General features: G+C 39.4%; 1 protein-coding gene across 2 annotated transcripts; it reads left to right on the plus strand.

Annotated features, from left to right (window-relative positions):
* LOC137195675 (periostin-like) lies at positions 1–22,482 on the plus strand. Of its 2 annotated transcripts, XM_067608227.1 has the most exons (23): positions 1–286; positions 1,076–1,174; positions 7,255–7,319; positions 7,424–7,581; positions 7,654–7,818; positions 7,953–8,099; positions 8,348–8,489; positions 9,423–9,635; positions 9,747–9,881; positions 10,160–10,308; positions 10,751–10,887; positions 12,708–12,838; positions 12,994–13,124; positions 14,769–14,871; positions 14,960–15,027; positions 15,148–15,193; positions 15,279–15,314; positions 17,334–17,564; positions 17,668–17,700; positions 21,113–21,157; positions 21,378–21,464; positions 21,569–21,604; positions 21,888–22,482. In XM_067608227.1, the coding sequence occupies exons 1-23, from the start codon at positions 168–170 to the stop codon at positions 21,941–21,943; spliced, it is 2,532 nt and encodes an 843-aa protein (XP_067464328.1). In that variant the 5' UTR covers positions 1–167; the 3' UTR covers positions 21,944–22,482. The 2 variants fall into 2 exon arrangements, with proteins under 2 accessions (XP_067464328.1, XP_067464329.1); XM_067608228.1 differs by lacking the exon at positions 21,113–21,157 and having other exon boundaries at positions 2–286.
* The last annotated feature ends 320 nt before the right edge of the window (positions 22,483–22,802 follow it).

Genomic DNA, 22,802 nt, shown 5'->3' on the forward strand with positions numbered 1-22,802 from the left:
AGAGAGAGAGACTTGTTGGTATAAAAGCTCCCTCTCTCACGCACGCTCCCATATCCCCTGTGTATTTTTTAGGGGGGTGTGCGGGTTTGTGTGTGTGTGCGTGTGTTTAAAAGACAAGAGGAGTGTGTTTGTGCCCTTGCAGAACAGAGGACTGGTAACACTCCAGGATGCATCAGCTGCTAGTAGTGACCTTGGTGCTGGTGGCACTCTGCTGTTTAGGGAGCGTGGATTCTTCTGCTTATGACAAGATAGTCACCCACAGCCGCATACGGGCCAGGAATGAAGGGTAAGGAGTCTGGGATGTGGGGGCCAGAGGGAGGAATAGAGGGATGGGAGGCTGTGTGAGAGGAGAGAGGGGTGACACATGACAAATTTGCTTTATTTAGTTTTTAATTTAGCAGATAATGACTTGTTCGCATTTGTGTGTAGATATAAGAACATAGATTGGATAATTGGTGACAGTCTGACAGATATGTAGTAATTGTGTCTGATTATATGTTCGTTTTATGTTTTAAGGTGGTTTTAAATCACATAGAGCACTAGATAATGATTTGAGAAACAGGTCAGCCACATTAATGAAAAATATTGATTTAAGCCATAATGGAAAATTCAATATTGTCTCTCACTTTCATTCGTTCTACTGTAAATAATGCGTCCAATTTAGTGCTTGAAATTGAGATTAAATTGAGTATTTCATTTGATTTTAAATTAATGCTGAAAATAAGATCTATTTAAAAAAAAACAGACAAAATAGCTTCATATCATTGGTTCTGTAAAACTAGTGGAATAACTCATTGTTAAGAAACACTGTTCTTTAGCATTATCTCAATGATATTTTTTTCTTTTACCTGCATGTACCCCTCCCTTTTTCATAACTCCACTCAACAACCTTCACTTTTTTACTCCTCATCTCATCGTTCTTGTCTCCTCAACTTACCTGCCTCACTCCGCCTTCCCTCCTCCAAACACATAAACTCCCACATCCTGCCCCTCCTGCCCTTCCTCCTCACACTGCTTCTCACTTTCATTGTCACTCCCACACCACTCTCCTCTCCTTCCCCCTCTCCTCTCACAGACCCAATGTGTGCGCTCTGCAGCAGGTCCTGGGGACCCAGAAGAAGTACTTCAGCACATGTAGGAACTGGTACAAAGGCTCCATCTGTGGCAAGAAAACGTAAGTCTTTACCAGTGGACTGAATGGATTGAATTACTCCATTTTATTTTATTTTTATTTGCACAAAACCCAACTGGTGTTGCCCAACTTATAAACCACTCCCAGCTTCCACACATCCTCCATTTAGACAGCAGTGAAATTACAGATGATTTTCAGTAGGCTCTGATAGTAACTCTTCTTGCAGGGGGGTCCAAGTGCCTGAAGTGCCTGTTTCAGTAAATTATTTCCTTAGACGGATTTGACCACTTTATTAACCTCAGCTGTGGCCTGGTTAAGTCTTAATTACGGTTCAAGCAGCAGAGTTCAGCTCTGTATAACCTACCCAGCTGTCTGGACCCTTAGGCTCTTTCAGTCTCAAGTCACCTGACCATACAGCTGTCTCACTTTCTTCTCTAAACCCTCACAAACAAAGACAGTATTCATAAAGATGATGATAATTCAAATTATTATTTTTCTTACTGAATTTTTACATTTCAAACATTTTAAAGCTGTCTTTTTAAGGACTTTATTGGATTTCATAAACTTAGAAAGACAGAAGCTAAAGCATGTCATTCTTGTTTTTTATATCTTTAGCTAAACATACAAACATATATTTTTTCCTTTGCAACTGGATTTCACACTCACACATGACATCTCAATATATAGTATACGGTATAACTCTCTCTTTGTCCTCATCCACCTCCTCCCCTCCTCGCAAGTCTGGGCACGCTGTGTAGCCTGCAGGCCAGGGATTTGCTCTTTTGTGGGCCTGTTGATGCTGTAAACTCTGTTCAACAGTGATTGATGCCCAGTCTCCCCTCTGACACGTTTCAGGTGCTCAGGAAAAAGTCTGTCTATATACTTTTAGTGTTTGTGTGCATTTGGGCGAAACAGAGAATATATATATTACAGGTCTTGTTTCACCAGATAGGTTCTTGGCATGAGTTGTGGGTACTTGATTTTTACTGTATGTGTGTGCATGCGAGAGTGTGTGTCATACTGAGTTTTGAAATTAAATTATTCTTTAGTTTCGAGGCAAATTATCCTCTGAGTGAGCTGTAAAGAACTGCTGCTAAGTCCATTTTAATGGTGCTGGTTTAAGTGGTGAGTTTTGTGTCCAACAGCAGGAGTGATTGCTGTTTTAGAATTTAGTAATAATCTATAAAAATGTGTTTTTGAGAGTTGAAAATTGCCAAATTCAAAGACATTAAGAAGCCAAAAAAGAGTGAAGTGTGCATTTATGGGTTTGGATTTTTGGATTTCTGCAGGACATATAATATTAAAGGGCATGTTGTGAAAATGTAATATTATCTAGTGACATGGTGTGCAGTATGAGTAGATATTAGGTTTGAGTATATGGAATATAGCTGCCGATGCGTTGATGGAGTGTAAGGCTCAGCTGGAGCTGTCCTGCCTTGTAGGTGACTAAAGTGTAGAGGGAGACTAGGAAGAATTGCACACGCTTACTCTCTCTCCTACATACACATGCATATACCTGCATGCATATACCTGCATGCACATACTAGAACATAAATGATGCACACACACACCTTCTCTTAGCCATGTGATCAGGTGTAACACCTGCTGCTGTGTTAGGATATGCCTGATAATGAGGAGAGAGAGGGAAAGTGGATTAAAGAGTGACTGAGTTCAGTTGTGAGTCATTTTCTCCCAAAGCGGGACAGTGATAGACAATACCGATATAATATTTCAAGGAACCACCCAGTAATTATGGAAAAAGACAAAATGATGGTACTATGAGTGTTGGCAGCAGGAGGGTAATCGAGGTTGCTAAGGTACTAAACACGTTTAATAGTTTGTGTCTCTTGGATTGAGGTGTAATAAAGATAGACAAGTCATCTTTAACAAATCCAACGAAACTGTTTCTTCACACGCATGTTTAACAAAGTTCATTAGGTTCAAATTAAACTGACAAACATGAGACATAAACCAAATTATTCAGCCAAAAGGTGTGATAGAAGTAAAGAGGGAATTTTATGAAATGAAAGCATGTTAAAGGTAAAATGTCTGCCTTCAGAAACTGACAAACAAAAATGAATTGCTGTTGTGACTTTTAGCATGCATGTACACAAATTCATCAAATATACTGTATGTGCATTCAAAGTAGGCCTTCAAATTTTCTGTCAGCAAGATTGTTTGTATGAGGACAGCAACTAAATTTGAACCAAATAAAAATTATTAAAATAACAATACAAAGAAAATACAACCAAAAAAGGACAAAACTTCAAAATGCTAGAAAAAATCTTGCTTCTCTCTCCTTCTGTCTCTGGTCACAGTGAGCACATTGTTCAGCGGCAGTGGAGGAAATCCACCCAGCTGTGATTATGTCTGAGTTGGATTTGGTGTTGATGAGAGATTAGGAAAAGGTGTTTTAGTTTACAGTATTATGTCTATTTGGACGTTTCACTACTCACTCCAGGCTGTTGTAGAAACAAGCTTAAGTTTAAACACGCTTCAAGGGTGCAGCAGTTGACATAATACCTGCACTGAATCCCTTTTACAGTATTACACAGAAGTAATGAAGTTCTTGTCTATTCAACCTGCACTGTGTTATACTAATTATCTATTCTGGAGTTAAATGATACCGTGGGGATTTCTTAATGGTTTATTTCCACAAAGTATTCTTGAAGTGAGCTGCCGGAGTTTCAGGTGGAAGCAATTTTCTTCAAATCAATGTGCTGTGGGTGACAGACACAACATGCAGGGACTAGCCCTTCAAATCAAACACCATAAATTAGTTTATTTGTTATTAAACAATAATACTATCAGAGAACTGGTGAAGCTGTGTAGTCTTAATTTACTGTGAGTCCATTCCCATGTGTAAAGAAACGTTGGCACAGTATTCAGGAAGCCGCTGGCACAGAAGAGAAAAAAAACAAAAACTTGATGAGGTCACAAGAGAAACTGTTAATTGTTGATTACATAACAGGAAACAAATTTAATGTTTTTTATCTGATGCTAGACAACTCCACCTAGTGTGTGTCAATGTGTGTGTGAGTGAACAGTATGTTTGTATTCGTACCCTGTGTTTGCACATCATCTGGAGGCCACATTGAGCTGGTTCATGTAGTGTCACTGCCAGAGGCCTGGCTCTGGTTCTGTCTCTGGTCTATAGTGCATCCATTATCCTGTCAGAACTCGGCCGGCGAGCAATGATTTCGTACCTTCCTGACAGCCTGCTGTGCATGGATATTTATGTATTTCAGAAGCATGGAATTATTGCTCTATAAGCAACACGGCTATGCGCATAAAAATAGCAAATCCACAACATTCAGACTCATCCCACACATTTACATAAACACACGCGTGTTGGTTAAAGTGGATTAGAAAGTTCCGCCAAAAAAAAAAAGTGAGTCATTTTAGGGAGTAGAAGGGAGAAAGTGAGTGATGCTGCTTTTTGAATTGGGCTGTGAATGGGGTGATTTGCTCTTGCATAACATATCACTACTGTTCATTTCTCAGAGGAAAGCAAACCGTTATTTGTTTTGGACTTGAATCTTGTAGAGTAAGGTCATAGAAACACTGTATTTCCATGGCAATACAGAAAGCAAGAAACCTTAAAACTCCCTCGAACAAACCTCTCTAAGCAAAGCACCTCTTTAGTAAACACACCAAAGTTCCAACTGGAACGCGTGATGTGCTTTGGGTTACACCCCAATTAAAGGTATTCCAGCATTCAGGAACTCCCTGGCTGTTTCTCAATGGACATGTTGACTCATCGCAAGTTTGTTAGCATCTTGGAAGATGTGTCTTTGGGCCAATCAAACATCTGCTTTGATTACTGTCCATGATTTTTAGTAAGAATTGACTCGTACCTAATGTGTTCCCCAATTAAATGTTATAGAATATTGGCTTGTGGCTCACAGTGTCAGTCTTCTCGCTCCCCATCCTGTCATTCGTAACATTGTATGAACTGCAGCATCATTTCCTGTAAACTGTGTAGGTGATTGAGGATCATGGGTCAACTGTACACCTACTTTGGCATGCTTAATGTTTGCAGGTCCTCTCAGCTTCCTGACAGGATGTTTCGACTTCTTTGAGTTCTGTTTTCACAGTTTTCCATAAGCAGTCCCTTCCACCTGAAATCACAATCTTCTAAATGGAGAAAAAAGTTCACTGTAAATTAGATTAATGGCAAAGAGAACGTGCAGGGGGAGCAACAGTCACCCCTGTCTGGTTTGCAGGTCAATATACTTACAGTATCAAGATGAATATAGAGTGCAGGATATATTGTAAAGCTCTGGTTTCCTCAGGAATGTGGTAGCCGTGTGTTTCCATAAAGAGACTATGCTGTTAGATTTTTCTAAATGTGACAGCCCATATAAGCGCTCCTTCACATATTTTATTCAACAGTAGTTTTGAAGATAGGGAACAAAATAGCTTGGAGCTTACTGATCTCTTATTGTTCATTGTTAATGCACAGCTTTTTGAGTTTGATTTTTCATTTTTTATTTTATTTTAGCAGGAAAAAACAGCACAGTGATGTAAAACCATTACCAGCTGTGGGCCTGACTCAGTTTAGAAACTGTTTTCCAGCAGGTTTCCTGCTGTCCCACAGTGAGGACAAAAGCAATGAAAAGAAAAAAAAATAATAATAAAAGTGAACAAGTTAGACAAAGAATATACTTCATATATGTGAAAATATACCTATCTTTAAGAGTGGATTGTCAATTTTAAAAAATACAACATTAAGTGCAGAATAACGGGAGTAAATGAATTTTACATGTATAGAGACAAGTTGTACAGAACTCAGAGGGAACAATAAGGTTGACTATAGAGACGTTAGTGTTTACAATTTTGATTCAGAAGAAGGAAATATTTGTGTAAATATTTAAACTGTAAGAAGGAGGGAGAATTTCTAATGTGATGTGGGATTTTGTTCCCAATTTTTAGTGTATGAAAAGAAAAAAAAAGGATCTTAAACCTTAGTTGTTGGTATGGGGTTCAGTTCATTTGTAACAGCTCTGGTTATTCTTACAAGTCTTATGGAGTAACGTCTTGGCAAAATAGAACAAAGTAAAGAAGGGAGAAGGTGATAATATAGTTTATAGTACAAATTAATACCGCTAAGTACTGTATGATTATAAAAATTTAATGATTTAGATTGCAGAAATACTACACGGTGGTGTGTCCAAGGAGAAAATTTAAGATGACTTTTATAAGCTCTATGTAGAGTCTGGTTATTGGTTCAATAAGTTCTGAAGTAGTAAGAAACCAAACTGGGAGACAGTGAGACATTTTTGAAAGTATGACGGCATGAAGATATGTATTAAAAACAGAAAGTGTTAGATGTGGCCGGATCTGGCTGTAAACATATATTTTATTTTTCAATCCTTTTATTTGTCTCTGGATATGCTTTTCAAATGTTATTGATATTCTTTAAACAAAAATAGAGCTGGTAAGTTTCCTTTGTTTTCTGGGTTTATTGCTGTTGCATGAGATATTGGAAACGATGTTGGCTGGCTCGCTAAGTGTCTTGAGCTAGTCTTTGGAGTCGACTCCAGATTTTCTACGATTGGCCTGCTGGGAGTTATGCACTCTCTGCCAGTTTTCTTGTGGAAACATTAAATGAATCGTTCTCATGTTAATGGTGTTTTTCTAGTCTTTCTTGTTCCTCTGTTTGACTTGCTTAGTTTTTTGATTTTTTTATTACACTGTCGCTGTGTCAGTTCTGACTTTCAAATGTGTTTTGCCCAATTATGGATTTCTAATTTGCTGAGTAAGATCCACTCTTTGTTGCTCTGCTGTCTCAAATGTCTTCACTGTTCTTAATCCAAGCTCCCATCATTCTCTCCCATCGCAACCTACTGTAAAAGGTTGTTTTTTGTCCTCTCAGGTGTCAAATCTGTTTAGGTAATCTGGCAAAGCTCCTTTTTTCTCATCTTGCATTATATTCACCTCACATCTCGCTCTGGTTTTTCTTTTTTTCTTATTTTTCTGTTGCAAAAACAGCAAATCATAAATGTACATCTATCTGACTGTATGTCCTCCACAAACATTCAGATACATACAGATCGTTCTTTTTTACACCTGGATATAATTAATTTATGTTTTTTGTTTGTTTGTTTGTTTTATTGCAGCATGGTTGTATATGAGTGCTGTCCTGGGTACATGAAGTTGGAGGGCATGAGAGGATGCCCTGCAGGTAGTAGGCTCACATCACAATCCTCAGATGGACTTATAATATAATTCTCTGTACAGACTAGTCTGTTTCCGAGCATGAGCAGTTCTTCTGCTTTTCCCTCCTAGTGGCTCCTATTGACCATGTATATGGCACCCTGGGGCTCGTAAAGGCTACGACCACACAGCATTACTCTGACAGGTCCAAGCTGAGACAGGAAATTGAAGGCAAAGGCTCCTTCACCATGTTTGCACCTAGCAATGATGCCTGGAATCAGCTGGACAGTGTGAGTAGACAATAGGTAGACAATTACTCTTACACAATTACTGCCCTTTAACTAATGCTGTGATTTCTCCAGTCTGTACGGTCTGCACTGGAGAGCAACGTGAACATCGAGCTGTACAACGCTCTTCACTTCCACATGGTGAACCGCCGTCTTCTGACGAAAGACATGAAGGACGGCTTGACCGTCTCTTCCATGTACAATGACCTGGGGCTCTACATCAACCACTACTCGAATGGGGTCAGTTTATGCACAGTGTGAAAATGCACAGGATGAATGCATGAATATGAAAACTGATTGAATAATGTCTATAAATGACTTTTTTTAACTCCACTGATTATCTTGGGTTAATGTCAAATGTCCTCCCTGTGAAGATTGTGACAGTGAATTGTGCCAGGATCATCCATGGTAACCAGGTGGCCACAAACGGGGTGGTACACGTTATTGACCGGGTGATCAGCGCTGTGGCCAACACCATCAAGGACGTCCTGGATGTCACCGATGACCTCTCCTCCTTCAATGTATGTAAGATGCACAGAGCTCTGAGCAGATCTCTGAAAAAATGGGTTACAACAAAAGTCAACATTATGGCTGACTAATATGCTTGGAGTGGAAACTGTGTAACAATTGAATTAGTATACTGTGGTATTATGAGCCCTCAGAAAGTATCAATTCAAACCCTAATGTTAACCATAACCTCTAGCAAATAATTTAGGTATCTATGACTGTATGTTTCATGTGAGATACACTGTCCCGTCTTGTTTACCAGGCTGCAGTACTGGCATCTGGTATGATGGACAAGCTGAACCAGCCTGGCCACTATACTCTGTTTGCTCCCACTAATGAAGCCTTTGACAGACTGGGCCCAGGTTACCTGGAGCAGATCATGGGAGACAAGGCTGTTATTCAAGGTACATTTTGATACACATGAACCACATGTAATGATATAAATTACTAGCATTACCATCATCTGGTTGATTTCGGTGTGCAGAGGCATTCAAATATTGTGTGTTTTATGTTTTGTTCATTTAACATTTAACATTTGACCTGAAGTTAAATTGATTTAGGTCAAATTAAAATTTAACTACTGAAACTATCTTCCAAACCCGTTATGGTAATAGCGTGACTAACCATAGCCAATAAATTCTCAGAAAGAAAGGAATAGACATACATTCACACACACACACACACACACACATCCACAAACCACATAGTGAATGTGGGAAATTTATGTCTCCGCAGTGGCAGCTTATCTGCTTATTCACTGAGTCACAGGCCAGCCAGGAACGTCTGTTAATATGAAGCCGGTTTGCGGTGTACTCAGTGAGTGGCCTCCTCTGGGAACACAATATAACCACAGATAAATTCTCAGACACTTGGTAAACAGGCTTTGCTGACCAATCATGTTAGTACAGCCTCCAAAGTAAAGATTGGTATGGAGTCTTGAGCCCTATTTCTACAAGGGAAGATATGGGCCACAGAGTAATTTGGCTTGCAGTGTGGCACTGATTGCATTTGAATTTTTGTGGCTTTGGAAGCATGTTTCATGTCATAATTAAATCTGTTTGGCTTTGCTTCTGCCAGTTTTGCTTAGTTTTATGGTTGGACTCAGTCAGAGGTGTAATCCCATATCTAAATGTTAGCAGAGGTGCCTAAATATTTCTTGGAGGGCATAAGAAAGCTGAGAGTATATGTGTGTGTGTCCATGTGCATGTGTTTTGAGTAATGATCAGAACCATAAACCTCAGATTGCGTAATCATTTTACAAAAATAACTACAAGCAACCCACAAAGACTATTTCTCTATTTCCATTTCTCTCTCTCTCTCTCTCGCATACTCCTCAGCCCTGGTGAACTACCACTTGTTGAACAGTGTCCAGTGTGCAGAAGCAATCATGGCAGGGTCAGTGTATGAGACTGCAGAGGGCAGCACCATAGAGGTAGGCTGTGACGGAGACACTCTGACAGTCAACGGCATCAAGATGGTGCTGAAGAAGGACATAGTCACAACCAATGGTGTCATCCACCTCATCGACCAGGTCCTTATCCCTGACTCAGGTAAAACGAGTCAAATTATTATCCAAGTTCTCCTGTAGCACAGCTAAAATCATTTGGCTACGTTATTTTTCTGTGACCACTACCATGTCATGTTTATGTGATCCGTATCAGCCAAGGAAGTTATGGAGCTGGTGGGAACTGGCCAGAGCACTTTCAGCGACATGGTGTCTGAACTGGGCTTAGCCGCTGCCATGGGTCCAAAGACAGAGTACACACTCCTTGCTCCTGTCAACACTGCCTTCACAAGTGAGTTGATGTACAAGCAAGTGTTTATGGACAGCAGAATGGCACAGTGATTTAGTAAAGTGACCTTGATAAAGACATTGAAATGCTTTGCAGGATGTGAAAGAAAAGTCACATTTTATCCTTCAAAGTTCAAAAATGTGCTACTGTAATTCATTTTTTACTTTTCTAAAGACTTTTTAAAGCACAAACATAAGAAAATATGACATCATTTATCAGAACTGCCATTTAATATAACCTGTTTCACTTTCAAATCTCTAACTTTTCTCTGTGTTTTTCAGATGAGGTGATGTCAACAGACCAGAGCCTGCTGAGATTCATTTTAGAAAACCATATCTTGAAGCTGAAAGTTACACTGAGTGAGCTCTACAATGGACAGCAGCTGGAAACACTGGCTGGCAAACTGCTCAGAGTCTTCATTTACCGCAATGTGAGAACTATGCGTGTGTGTGTGTGTTTGTGTGTGTATTGTGTATTAGACAGTTAAACAGAGTCAGGAGGGAATAGAAATAAAAGATAAAAAAGAAATGATCGAAAGACAATGGAGAACGTTGGCTTCCATTTCAGAAATCTGAAAGCCATTACCAGGCTTTTACCAAGTGTTAACATGATTTTGCTGTCTTTCAATGGTAAACAAATGCAATAAAACAGCTAATTAGTCCAGCCGTTGGCAGATGAAGTGTGTATCTGCTCTTGTGGTTGACATATTAGATTCAGATGGGTTTAATTTCCTCACAGAAACTTCGTTTTGTTCCATTTGATCAAGTGCAATCAAACAGGACAGTGTGATAGTCTTCCTCGCATCAGCCAAATAGTTACCAGATTTTTACAGTGACTTTTAGACCTGTAACCATACTCCCTGAATGTTTTAGGCTGTGTGCATAGAAAATGCATGTATGGTGCGCGGCGGTAAGGAGGGACGCAATGGGGCCCTCCATGTTATGAAATCCCTCATCAAACCAGCTGAGAAAACAATCTACGAGCGCCTGATTGCTGAAAAACGGTTCAAGTAAGAAATACTGACATCTTCTTATAAGTTATTTTTCTGCTGTAGTCATTATTACTTACATTTGATTGTACTTATTGTTTATTTGTTCATTTTAATATGCATATTTGCATTCCTGACTTTGAAGCACTTTGTATCATTTAGGGATGTGGTCATCCAATGAAAATCTTGGTCGACTAAAATCGTACATAATCTTCAACTAATCGATTAGTCGTGCAGGGGGGGGGGGTTGTAATGGGACAGAGTGCACAGTAAACTGGGCAGCCACACATTTCTCTGTTCTGTATTTCTCTGTTTCGTGTCTTCAGGTTATGCTAGCCCATTGTTGCTAACTTTGGAGCTAACCCCCTTTACTTTTCCAGCATTTAGAGAAACAACAGACGTGACTTTTTAGCATTTATTAACCGACACACTGTAGTCTGTACTGTACATTTACTGCCAGACTGACAACTGACTACTAACCTTTTCCTCTGCCCCGCTCACATCCACCGTCACTTCTCTGCCCCTCGCTCTTTCCCACTCGCTACGCAAACATACTCCTTAACGGAGCCATGCTACCAATAGTTTCCCAGGCAAAGACAGAGGTTGACTCATGTACTGGAACAGCGCTGGTCAGAGACTCCCAAATGCTATCAAATATTTTAAAAAATGTTTTTGGCCTTGCGGGGTTTCTCGTTGTGTCATTATGGAAAAACACCAATTCAGTAAAAGTTCAGTACGTTTAGTAAACGTTGAGTACAGTTAGACCCAGCGGTCTCCATTAGGTCGGGCGAGTTCAAAGTTGTGAAAACAACGGGGGTGTTTTGAATACACCCCCGTTGTTTTCACAGATAATTTGTTAGTCTGTACCTCCCACCGCAGGAAATAATGGATTACTCCTGGAAAGCTGTTGCTGTAGCATTTTTCTCCTCACGAAAATAACAGAGATTATTCAACCTATTTAGTCGTATATCAACCAACTAATCGACCAGTCGACCAGCAGACTACAGCCCTAGTATCATTAGCCTTTCTGCACCTTATTATATGATTATCCACATTATATGATAGTATTGTGTGTATATATATATATCTGATGTGTGGAAAATGAGGTAGACACAGTATATACAGTACCTCAAAATCGAGAAACTGGGATTTTACATCACATAAGGGAAAGGGGTCAAGCAAAGTTTAAGTGCAACAATAATGAAGACACCCAGCCAGAGTCGACACCAATGAGATGAACAATATGTACTCACACGTTTGATAGACCTCAGACTTCTCAGAGCTGTGGTGTGAGGAGAACCAGGGGAGACCTGCACATGTCGAGCGGCATCACTTTACCATATGCATTTCACATTTTCTGGCTATATATTTTGGCTGCAGGTTTCTAGGGGCTGCTAATGATGTAACTGAGGAAGCAGATGTGTGAATCAGTGGGACCACACAAGTACATGAGTCCTACGCTAATCCCAACCTAAATCCATATCATATCACATGCCAAAACCATAATCCCATCTAAAATGAGCATCGCACGCTACCATTTTTTTGTCCAAATGTGATATATTGTCTGGTCTTGTTATTTTCCTGTTGGGAAAAGTGTTGAATTGATGTCCTTACTGGCTGGAGTTTAAAGAAGAAATACTTAAAAACTAAAATTGGTTAATAATAATAATAATAACAATAATAATAATAATAATAATAATAATAATAATAATAATAATTTTCAACCCAGAAGTGTAATATCCATTATGGATTTTACCCAGCACACTGCTCTTATTTCACTCCTACAATTGACAATGGGAGTTATTGATTTTCTTCACTTATTCAATTTCTGATTAATGCAGGATTTTCCTGTCCCTGATGGAGACTGCAGGTCTGATTGATCTGCTGAAGCAGGAAGGCTCCTACACAATCTTTGCACCAACAGACGATGCCTTTAATGGCCTCAGTGAGGAGGATTTGGCTCTGCTCAAAAGTTAGTACTCCATTCAAAATAACGCATATACACATCCTTTCATGCATCTCCTTTTTGATTGGTGATCATTTTCAAGTTCATTTGTTAAAAGTGATATAATCATCATCTCATGTATAGTATGTGAATCATGTTTTGTCTTGTGTTGTCGTGGACAGGTGATGTGAATGCTTTGAGGACTATTCTGCTGTACCACATCAGTAACGGTGTCTTCATCAATGGGGGACTGGAAGGAGGAGTTACTAATTTGCTAAAGACAGTCCAGGGCAACAACATACAAGTTCTGTCTGTACGTACACCATCAGCCATTGCGTGTGTGTGTGTGTGTGTGTGTGTGTGTGTGTGTGTGTGTGTGTGTGTGTGTTTTTGTGTCTTGAAAATCAAAGAGACAGGACTGATCATGATTCAAGAATCGTACCATATTTTGCAGTTATTGAAAAGTCAAGAGGAGATAAATGCAAAATCAGTACATCGAATTCAACTCAAGACGTGTTGCATTTTGAATACGATGTGCGACCATGAGTTTACTCCACAAACTAGTTAGAGAAAATGTTCATTATCTCGAGGTCAAAAGGCATTCTGCCAAGTGTATGCCAATTGAAGAAGCAGAGAAGACAATAAGGCAGCATATTTGTATTATGTAATTCATTTTTAAAGTTGAGATGAAATGAAAAATGCCTTTTTAACTCTTTTAGATCACATCCCCAGTCATATTGTGCACCTATTTAAAAATATGTGCCAAAAAAAAATCAATTTTCTTGGTATTCTTATATCAAAATCCAATCATGTTTTCTTCCTGTAAAACAAAATGTGACATGTGCTTACGTAGGCTTGAACCAACCAATTTCAACCAATAATATCATGACGCCCACCCATCATCAATCTTCAACTTTTAGTGGCACAGAGCTCAGATTATGACATGCCCACTTTTCAACGTTCAAATCAAATTCCTCCCAATGTTATGTCCCGCCTGTCTATCCTGTTTCCACACAGAAATACGTCATGGTACATAAGATAGATACTCTCGAAATGCCGTTTTATCTGGACTTTAAATGAACTCAGCATCCTTTTCTGAGAGCCTCCATTGTAAGACGTTAACACAATCTTTCCCCACATTCTCATTTAAACAATAGCATCAAGGAGTCAGTGCTAATCCATTACATCAAAGCTTGATATCTCTGGAAAAATGCCAGCAGTAATAAAACCTGGCTTCCTGTCATTTCCATCAACGCCCAGTCTCCCACCTCCCACTCCAACACCCCTCTGTCAGTAACTTCTCCAACCATTTTTCTCTGTCTTACTCTTACTCGTCAGTCTTCGAATCAGCTTTATCATCATTTCACCCATTACCCATTATCTCAATTTTGCCCACCCTCTCTCTACTATTGTGCTATCAGGTTATCAGTCAGTGTCTTGTATCAGGCCTGCAGGACTTCCTTAACGGACACAGGAAAGCTTGTTTGAGATAATAAACCAACAGGAAAGCAGACTGTTCAGGCCTCAATCTGCTAAAAAAAAAAAAAAAAAAAAAAAAAACAAGGAGACAATGATTCATTGAAAAACGTGATTAGATTTTTAAAATCTGGATTGTGATGTACGTAGCTCAATTTGATGGGTTAGAGATGGAGAGAGAAGAAAGGAAACCTATCCCTTACTTACTCAGCATGTCCGCCTCCAGTCACCTCCAGAGACAATTTAATTGCAGGAAATTAATCATGAATGGAATTTCCAGATCTCACTTCCAACAATGGAGCACATTGCCTGGGATTCCTATTAAGTAATGTCTGAGGTAGTGTAATAATTATAATAATTTTCTATGTTCACTGTTTTTTTTTTTAGGCAGCAGTTGGCATATTGTAACTCACAAAATAAGATTGTATTAGTTGCCTTGAAAAGTAGATATACATTCAGTGTTTTTTTCTGTTTTTCCAAGGTAAACAACTCTATTCATGTCAACTCTGTGGATGTGCCGGACAGCGACCTGATGGCAACAAATGGCGTGATCCATGTGGTGAAGAATGTTCTCTATCCTGGGGGTATGAACAGCACACATTACCATATATCCATGTAATGTGCACTCTGTGCTGCGATGCTTTTTTTTTTGATGATGCATATTGTTTACAGACCTTCCTGTGGGCAGCCAGGACCTCCTGTTCATCCTGAAGAAACTGATTAAGTACATTCAGATAAAGGTATGGAGAGAGAAAACACATATGTATGAATATGTGCAAGTCAAAGAGAATATTTAATTGTCTTGTGTGTCTTTTGCATCATATGATCCTCATATTGTGTTATGTTTTTTTATTCTGTAGTTTGTTTCTGGATTTTCTTACACTGAGATCCCACTCACCTTCATCAGTAAGTTACTGTAATGCCACTATACTATTAGATGTAAATATTATTGCATCTACAACAACTTAAAACTAATTTTATTACTTCACAGAGAAGACCATCACAACTACACATTATATTGAAACAGGTAAGACCACTATTATTAACTTGATTAAGAGACATTGTCAATGAATGGAGTTCTCATTAGTGGTGATGATAAGGGATGACTGCGTCTTAAACCTAACTAATGTTCTTTAATCAAAAATGAGGCAGTGCTCTTTCAGTGAAATCAAACCTGCAGCCACATGCATAAAACATGTATATCATCGCTCCATTCAGGCCTCTCCCATAGTCTTTCTTCTTTGTTCCTCTGATTATCCACTCCCACTGCTGCTTTAGTCCACTTGGACCTCTTGGCATATTTAATCAGGTCCTTTAGGAATGCGGTAATTAGCCTGTCAAACCATAGAAGACTCTTGGATGTTGTTCATTCAGTTGGGCTCGGTCCAGTGCGCTTGGCTAGATGTATTGGGTAACATAGGAGAGATGAAGTTCAAAGGTGATTAAACACATTAGATGGACTATAGAGCTGAGGGTCAGGACCTCCAGGGGTTGCAATTTTATGCTATAATTTCATGGAAATACAAATGTTATATTTGATAAAACTATTAAGAATTTTATTCTCTACTATGTTTGGCATTTTGTAAATAGTCTCTATGCCCTCGTCATTTCCTCAAATGAAAGAATGTATGAGTGAAAAGAAAAAATCAATCTGCTTTAGTCAGTTATGATGGCACTCACAAGTAAGCATTGTTTTGTTTTATGGGTCTGCAAGCCACAAGGTTTACTACTGCTCAGGAAAATCTGTCCACATCTTTTTTAAAGAGAGACAAAAAAAGGGAGAAAAGACAGATTTACAGAGAAACTGAGGGTAGCAGCAGATGTTTAATGCACCATTTATTATGCAATTTTTCATGAGATTTAGTGGCTAGAAGTTCTAAAAGTACAAATGTGATAAATGATATGATAACCTGCATGGTGCAGCTCCTAGAATGTGATTGAAGAGTTTAACTCCCTGAATAGGAAGAGTGCCTCATCGTGGTAAAACAAACAAACTATTTCTTAAGAGTCTTAAATGGAAATAGCACTGACTTAAATGGCAAGAAGTTGATTTACAGGACTTTAAGAAGAAATAAAACCTGTGAATGAATTATAAATTACACATGCGGTCATGAAACCATGACAGAATACACACTCACTTTTTACACACACACACACACATAAATAAAAATTATATTATCTTTACCATTTATGTTATGGTGGAATAATTTATCATGCATATCATGAATCTATGTAGTAGTGTAGTAGCATATCCTCACAAGGCAAAGAAGCTAGGGCATTAAGCATAAATTACCATACCAAAATCTCTAATTTACTTTATGGGCTTTGAAAGACAGAGTCTGGCTCTGATTATGGGACCAGGCCACATACCAAGGGACCTTAGGCCAAAGATTAGACGCACTCTGATACAAACACACATCTGTCAGCTTTCATCTTTTTATGGCTCATATAAATACTGTCACACAAAAAAATCATCGCTCAGAAGCAGAAAATATAAAAGAGGCTGAAGAATGTCCCTGGCTGAAGTTTCTATTGAAGCTGATTCAAAAGTGGATTTGTAAGGTTTTACGGAGATACTGTATCTTTGAGTTCTCAGCCCCAGATGGGAATTTATTGACTGGGTTCCAATCTTGTAGAGAGAGGGATTAGGTAAAGGTAACGTGTGGCATTTTCTCTTTTGATATCATTTTCAAACTAGTAGTCAAGATTCTTTAAACACCAAAACTTGTGTTTTATAAACTTGTCAGACAGAGTGTAATGCAATGCTTCAAAATCAGCAAAGAGGAGAAAATTTAATATGTCCATAGAGAGCAGCTCACTGGATGATGGAGCGAGACAGCAGCGGTTATTAGTCTCCCTAGTTTCAGTGATGTAATCTTATATCCTTCACACATCAGCCTCTATTTGTCCTGCATGCTTTGTTTCACAATTTCACAAACTGCACCTCCAGCCTCCTTTTCTCTCATAATAGAGAATATGTGGTTTTAAAGAAATTTTCCCAATTTATTTCTTAAGGGATGCTCATGTTACCTCTCCCTCTCCACAGTCCCTGATCTGACAAAGGTGATCAGAGTCATTGGAGAAGAACCATCTGTCACCACAGTTACCAAGGTCATTGAGTCGGACCCAGTCATTACCAAGGTAACCAGGGTCATCGGAAGAGAGCCTTCTGTCACCACATTGACCAAGGTCATCGAGGGAGAGCCTTCTGTCACCAAAGTGACCAGAGTTATTGAAGGAGAGCCTTCCATAACCAAAGTTACAAGAGTTATCGAGGGTAAGTGCCTGAACACTCTTAGATCGTTTAAATCATTCATATTTTTAGTGCAAATTATCAATTAGATGATAAAATTTGACATAATATCTTCTATTTATTGCAGGTGGAGTGCTTGACACAGATGAAAAGATTGCAGGTCAGTTTCTCTTTGCACATTTGCTCCCTTGAAGGGCATGGTAGTTAGTAGAGCTTTGGTGCATCTTCTAACAGCTCTAATGCATCCAAATGCATCCGTGCTCTTGTTGACCACAGTTAACTGAGCATCACCATCTAATGTGAATTTCATTTCACATTACATTTCACTTTTCCTTGGTGATCATCAGTTAAGTCATCAGACATATCGTTTTCATGGTGTGCACCTTTTGTGTCATTTATGGTTGTTTCGTGGATTTTTTATATTAAATTGTAAATCAAAATTTCACATTTGATAATGTTAGACATGTTTCACTAACTATCTGCTCTTAGTGGAATATATTCCTCAGCAATTATGACTATTGTAAAATCTGCCAAAAGTGAAATCAAGTTTTCAGGTCCACTCGTCAATAATGAAATTTAGCATCATTAGCATGTTATTATACAGTATCCTGCTAAAATTTTCATTTGCTTACTTGAAAAGCATTTCCATTTTTGCATTTTCACAGAACTGTATTTTGTGTACCATTACAAAACACAACTGATCAGTTCCTTTTTTGTATTGAGGGAACTGTCAGAAGCTCTTGGAGCTATCTAATGATCTAAGCACTCTATCCACATTTAACAATCATATAAGCAACTGTTTTAAAATGTCATAAAAAGTAGCAGGAAATGGACCCAAATACAGGCCAAGCAATTTGGAAGAAACTTCTTTATTAAAGAATCACAGGCAAAAAGCAACACTGGCTAACCGGAACAAAACAGAACACAGAACGAGACAGCACAAACAGAACAGAACCAGAACAAAGGAACTAACAAAGACTGAACTGAAAACCAGAGCTAAAATACAGACTGAACTAATGAGGGAATAGGGAATAGGTGACTAGACACAAGGGCAGGCTGGGAGTTGATTGACTGGGGAAGACACTGGGAGTAGGGCAGGGCTGATGAGTGATACAGGGCAGGTGTGACGGGAAAGTGTGGAGAGAAAAGCAGAAAAGAGACAGACACGCCCACACCACACACCCAGAGACAGACTGGGAGGCAGAGGAAAAAACACCAGGAACTCATACATGCAGGGCCATGCTGGAGGTTGGCAGCGAACGCGGAGGCCATGAAGGCCATGCGGGCAGCTGGAGATCTGACTTGGCATCAGCGAAGATGGCTGACTGATGATCTGGGAAGTCTGGCTGTGGGTCAGCTGAGACTATTAACTGGAGGTCTGGAAGGTCTAGAAGGCTGGCAGGTTGTTGGCTGGTGTGCTGGGCAATGGAGACCATGGGGAGCTGGGCCCCTGGGAGGGTAGCAGACTGTGAAGGCGGAGATACAGGGGATGCTGCAGACTCTGGAAGCAGAGCCACAGGGGATTCAGGAAATGGAAAATTAGCCTCCTTAGGAAAGATGGAATCAGGCGAATTTGGCAGCAAAATGCAACAGCTAAACAGGAAACCAAGGACCAGGGACTCCATAACTTTAGGCAGGCAGGACAAGACCATTGCAGCTCAGAAACAGGGGTCTGGTGCAGCTCAGAAACAGGGGGCTGTTGCAGCTCAGAAACAGGAGATTGCCGTGGCCCAGGAACAAGAGTCGTAAAAGTCGTAAAGAGTAGCAGGAAATGGACCCAAATGCAATGAATAATTCTTTATTAAAGAATTGCAGACAAAAAACAAAGCAAAACAAAACAGAATGCAGAATGAGACCGCACAAACAGAACAGAACCAGAAAGAATCCAACAAAGACTGCACTAAATATCAGTTCAAAATATAAACTAATGAGGGAATGTGGATAAGGTGACTAGACACAAAGGCAGTCTGGGAGTTGATTGGCATTATGCAGGGCAGGTGTGAAGGGAAAGTATGGAGGGAAAAGCAGAGCAGAGACAGACATGCCCACACCACACACCCAGAGACAGACTGGGATGCAGGCAAAAAACACCAGGAAGTCATAGAAAACAGATGAACTAATAAAGACAACCAAAGTAATATCGTGTCAGATAGTCTTTCCAAAGTCCAACTCAAAATAAGCCCTCTCTCACAAAGTCCAGTCCAATGAAACAAGGGGAAAAATCTGAGGGTCTCTGGAGGACTGGTGGAGACAGAATCATGACATAAAGTCACTAGGATACAGCTATTTCTTTATCTCTAAGTCTCACAGTTTTGCTTGACACTGGTGGTCCAAGGGCAAAACAAAAACCCAGATGATTTATGTCCTGCGCTGCATCGTTGCGGTCATACAACAAGTTCTATGTCTGTAGCTGCCTGAGCCTGTTTTTTGTGTTTGTCAACTTCTTTATTAGTTTTGGCTCATAAAATGAAGCATCTACATCCAAATTGACAAAAACAACACAGAAAATCTATTAAATTGAACTGGTTCATTTCTATGGAGTCAGAAGTCTCAGAAGTTTCACTATAAGCAGGGCTAATGCCCACTAAAAGCAGCAGCTGTTCAGGTAAATCTAAAGCTTCACAAGTTAGTACCAGCACAACCAATCACTCATGAATCTGCCAAATCATCCTTAAAAAACTATTATTATGATTACACTTATTGCTCTAATTTCTCTTTCTGAAGAGTCACATTTTAAGTTACCTATATTTTCATCACAGTCAGGCTAATGAAGAGGACCAAGGACAGAAAAACAGTGCCAATAAATGTTTAATAGCTGGAGCAGTTACAGTATGTCACTTCCTGGCCACTGTAATGTTTGGGGGGAATCACAAATCATCTGTAATAACAATAATGGAGAGCCAGATATGTTTTACACAGACAACACTGGTGAACACTGTTTCTCGGGATCGGATAGCATAATACGAAAAGTTTTGGATGTCCTCCATTCAAAATATCCCAAGCTCATTCTGGTTTATGGTGTTTGTGCAGGCACAGTAATGATGCTGCAGAGGAAGGAATTGGATTTTTCCAGTCTTTCTTATGATTAGGCTCACGTAACTACATAACAGAAACCAAGATTTTGGTACATGTTCTTCTACAGCTCATAGTGCACCATGATTTGGATGTCTGTCAATCTCCCTACTTCCATCTTGCTCTTTTCTCTTACTCAAGAATCCCATCACTACTCATTACTCTGTCTGATAGCTGTGGTATGTATGTGTCAGTGGCGTGCAGTGTGCAAATAGTCTGCTTCACTGGTGTCTTGCAGCTTAGTTTGCGGGCTGAGAAAAAGAATTTGCTCTCTTTTTCCTGAGTTGAGTGCACCCATGCACACCTGTACTTCGCACCCTGTGCATTTGTGTGCGAGTGTGTGTTCATAAATACTGCACATCTGTGCTTAACTTTGTGTTGGCGGTGGCGGAGGAGGAGGTTTTCACGGGGTGTATGTACCTGTCAGTCTGTCCGTCTGTCAGTACAGTTGCTAAGTCGTTACATGACTTTCAACCCCCTTCTCCGCTGCCCGTCTGAAGGTGGAGCCAGGTTCACCACGGCGAACGAGCCTCATATCATTGAGGGTAGGGTCTCCTTACATGAAATTTTTTTCACAAAAAAGTTCTGTGTTTTCCTCCTTGAAATGATCACATTTGCCAATATATTTTCTTCATATGCAAGATAAGTGGTCAGTCCAAGGTGGAAAAGAGAATGTGATGCATTTTTAACTCCATACATGATATTGTATGTGAGGGACAAATTGCTCTACGTCGTAGATCTAATGGTTTTGTTTTGAATATTCAGGCCCAGACTTCTCAAAGATCACCACCATCCATGGCAACCCAAATTTGATCGATGAGGAATCACAGAGAATTGCCAAAATCATTCAAGGTGAATACACATAACTGCAGATTTGCATAGATATACTACTAGTACTTGCATGTCGGTGTGTGCTCATGTGCAGTGATTGACTGAGTCCTCTCTTCATTTCACAGGAGGAGGTAAATTCGCTGCTGCCAGGAAAGCTCCAGGTAAGAGTACAGTTATTTGATGACACATGTATCAACATCAATGTTGGACTGAACTAAAACAGAGTTTGCCAAAAACCATATAATCACTGCTGGAATCACACTCTAACCACAAATCCATTGTTGGATTTTCCTTTTGTGTTCCCTTTTTTTTCTTTCCATTATCTACCTGTGAGTGCTTCCACCTATTCTTCACATGCCTCGGATCTTTCCTCCCTGACATGTTTTCTTTTGTTTTTATATACATTCACACATCTGATTCTCTTCATGAACTCTCTTTTTACAGCTGGAATGAGGAGGAGGGTAAAGAAGGTCAAGCGTCACCACAAGCCAAGGCAGTGAATCCAACAGAGAGAAAAAACCTTCGGACTCACCGCAGAGACTGAATGCATCCCCAGTGCTCCTGGTCGAGTGCTGGAGGACTGAAAAAACTGTGCACCAATAGGGTGAAATTACATCAATCTAGCTATTTCTTTGTCCAAACCAGCAATACAAATGATTGTTTACTATTTCATCTGGACCTGTATGTGATAGGCATGATGTGTAATAGCAATGCAATGAAAGTAGAATACCCTTCATGTAAGTAATGTAAGTAAGCAAGGGAAATATGAATATTTGCTGTGGGATAGATGGGGTAAAAGGTGAGATATATTCTACCACTGACATTTTTTTTTTAATGATTTCTGCTTTTTTTATCATGTCACTTTGTAAACAGATGGCTTGGGAAGATTTTTGTATGCTTTTTATGGTGCTCGCATTCTGTACAACAGATGCCATTTAATGAATACGAAAGACAAAAGAAACTGTTTTGCTACTATTAGATGCTGTACTGTACCACTGTAAATTATCACATGGTAATTAAAAAATACAATGAATTTTTATTCAGTTTTCAGTCATTTTTTACAACTTCCATGACTTCTTTGTTGTATTTACATGAAAATGACTTCATCTTTTGTCTCATTTTTTATATATATATTTATTTATTATATTATTTATTATTTATATTTATATTTATATTTATATACATATGAACATGCTAATAGTAAAGATAAACATCAGTATCTGGCAGCAAGAGACTCCTTTAATTTATCTCAAATCTACATCATGTCATGTAATTTAGCAACACAAAAGGGCGGCTGTGTCTCAGGAGGTAGAGTCGGTTGTCCACTAATCGGAATATCGGTCGACGTGTCCTTGGGCA

Source organism: Thunnus thynnus, chromosome 13 (assembly GCF_963924715.1).
Source record: "Thunnus thynnus chromosome 13, fThuThy2.1, whole genome shotgun sequence".
Classification (NCBI taxonomy): Eukaryota; Metazoa; Chordata; class Actinopteri; order Scombriformes; family Scombridae; genus Thunnus; species Thunnus thynnus.

What these genes read in the sequence shown, in the direction of transcription:
- LOC137195675 (XM_067608227.1), top strand. Translation starts at nt 168, where the DNA reads ATGCATCAGCTGCTAGTAGTGACCTTGGTGCTGGTGGCACTCTGCTGT. An exon ending in TCCATCTGTGGCAAGAAAAC is followed by an intron (nt 1,175 to 7,254) that starts GTAAGTCTTTAC and finishes GTTTTATTGCAG; the next exon opens with CATGGTTGTATATGAGTGCT. An exon ending in TGCTGCCAGGAAAGCTCCAG is followed by an intron (nt 21,605 to 21,887) that starts GTAAGAGTACAG and finishes CTCTTTTTACAG; the next exon opens with CTGGAATGAGGAGGAGGGTA.